Source organism: Cyprinodon variegatus, unplaced genomic scaffold, assembly GCF_000732505.1.
Source record: "Cyprinodon variegatus isolate N-32 unplaced genomic scaffold, C_variegatus-1.0 Scaffold269, whole genome shotgun sequence".
In the NCBI taxonomy this organism is placed as follows: domain Eukaryota; kingdom Metazoa; phylum Chordata; class Actinopteri; order Cyprinodontiformes; family Cyprinodontidae; genus Cyprinodon; species Cyprinodon variegatus.
In genome coordinates this window covers 184,460-185,462 of record NW_015150722.1, presented here as the reverse complement: position 1 = coordinate 185,462, position 1,003 = coordinate 184,460, and the positions used below count along the sequence as shown (strand labels likewise).

General features: G+C 43.2%; 1 protein-coding gene across 1 annotated transcript in view; it reads left to right on the top strand.

Moving 5' to 3' along the window:
• Window positions 1–935, top strand: part of cfap58 (cilia and flagella associated protein 58) — a 21,996-nt gene extending 21,061 nt beyond the window's left edge. The window contains exons 16-18 of the mRNA XM_015382889.1: window positions 98–217; window positions 367–491; window positions 566–935. Coding sequence (XP_015238375.1) covers window positions 98–217; window positions 367–491; window positions 566–677 — 357 coding nt within the window. The 3' untranslated portion in view covers window positions 678–935. The remainder of the gene's footprint in view (window positions 1–97; window positions 218–366; window positions 492–565) is intronic.
• Window positions 936–1,003: the final 68 nt, after the last annotated feature.

Here is a 1,003-nt window from a genome sequence, read left to right as displayed (position 1 = left end):
AGATTTCTCATGGTATGCAATATTTTGCAGATGAAAGAAGGAAATTCTAGAAACCTCTTTGATAAAGCTTCTCTGAATTTTCGTTTTTCAATTGTAGGAAAAAGAGAAGCTGTATGAAGAACTGAAGCAGATTCTGGCCCGGCAACCTGGTCCTGAGGCAGCGGAACAGCTTCAGCGATGCCGCTGGACCATCAGAGAGCGAACCAAAAAGCTACAGGTGTTCCTCCCTGCTCCTATAAAACCAACTCAGTGACATTTATTGATGTTTTCCTCATTTATTGTTTCCTTTGTGTTTGCTAAATTGTTATTATGACCCGTCTGGATCTGCATCTGTTTTAGTGGATGCTTTGTGTCCAATGTCTGCAGGCAGTGATGGGAAATGTGAAAATGCTCGACTCAAAGTTGGACGAGTATAAAAGTGAGAATGAGAGGCTGAGCAGTGAGCTGGCCAATGTAAAGAAGAAGTACCTCAGTCAGAAAAGGCTCCATAGGTGAGAACCTGTCAGACCATCCTGAAAGTTGAACTCTGTGATGTCTGATCTGATGACCCAGTGTGTGTCCACAGTGAGCAGAGGAGCAGAACCACAGTGGAGGAACAGGAAGCTCTGCCACAGCTGAGCAGCACACCTCACATCATCGGAGGAGGTTTCAGGATCTACAGTCCAGTCAGACCCTGATGGCCATCAGACCTGCTTTAGATCATCTTTCAACAAAACTGATTATGAGACATCAGGGTTCCGTTTCATGAAGCAGGTTTAACAAACACAGACTCAGATCCTCAACTCTAAATTGATCTGGCCTAAAGTCAGGAACTCTGAGTTTTCAGTTTCACAACGGCTGCTATGAATTAGTTCAATCAACTCTAAGTAAAACCACTCAGAGTTGAGCACGTGCGTAACAAGTATGAAAAGCCATTATGACCATGGTCACCATGATGACAGAAGTGCCCATTTCACCCCACTGGAACTAGAGATTTTAATGAAGAAATTAAAAAATAAATGAA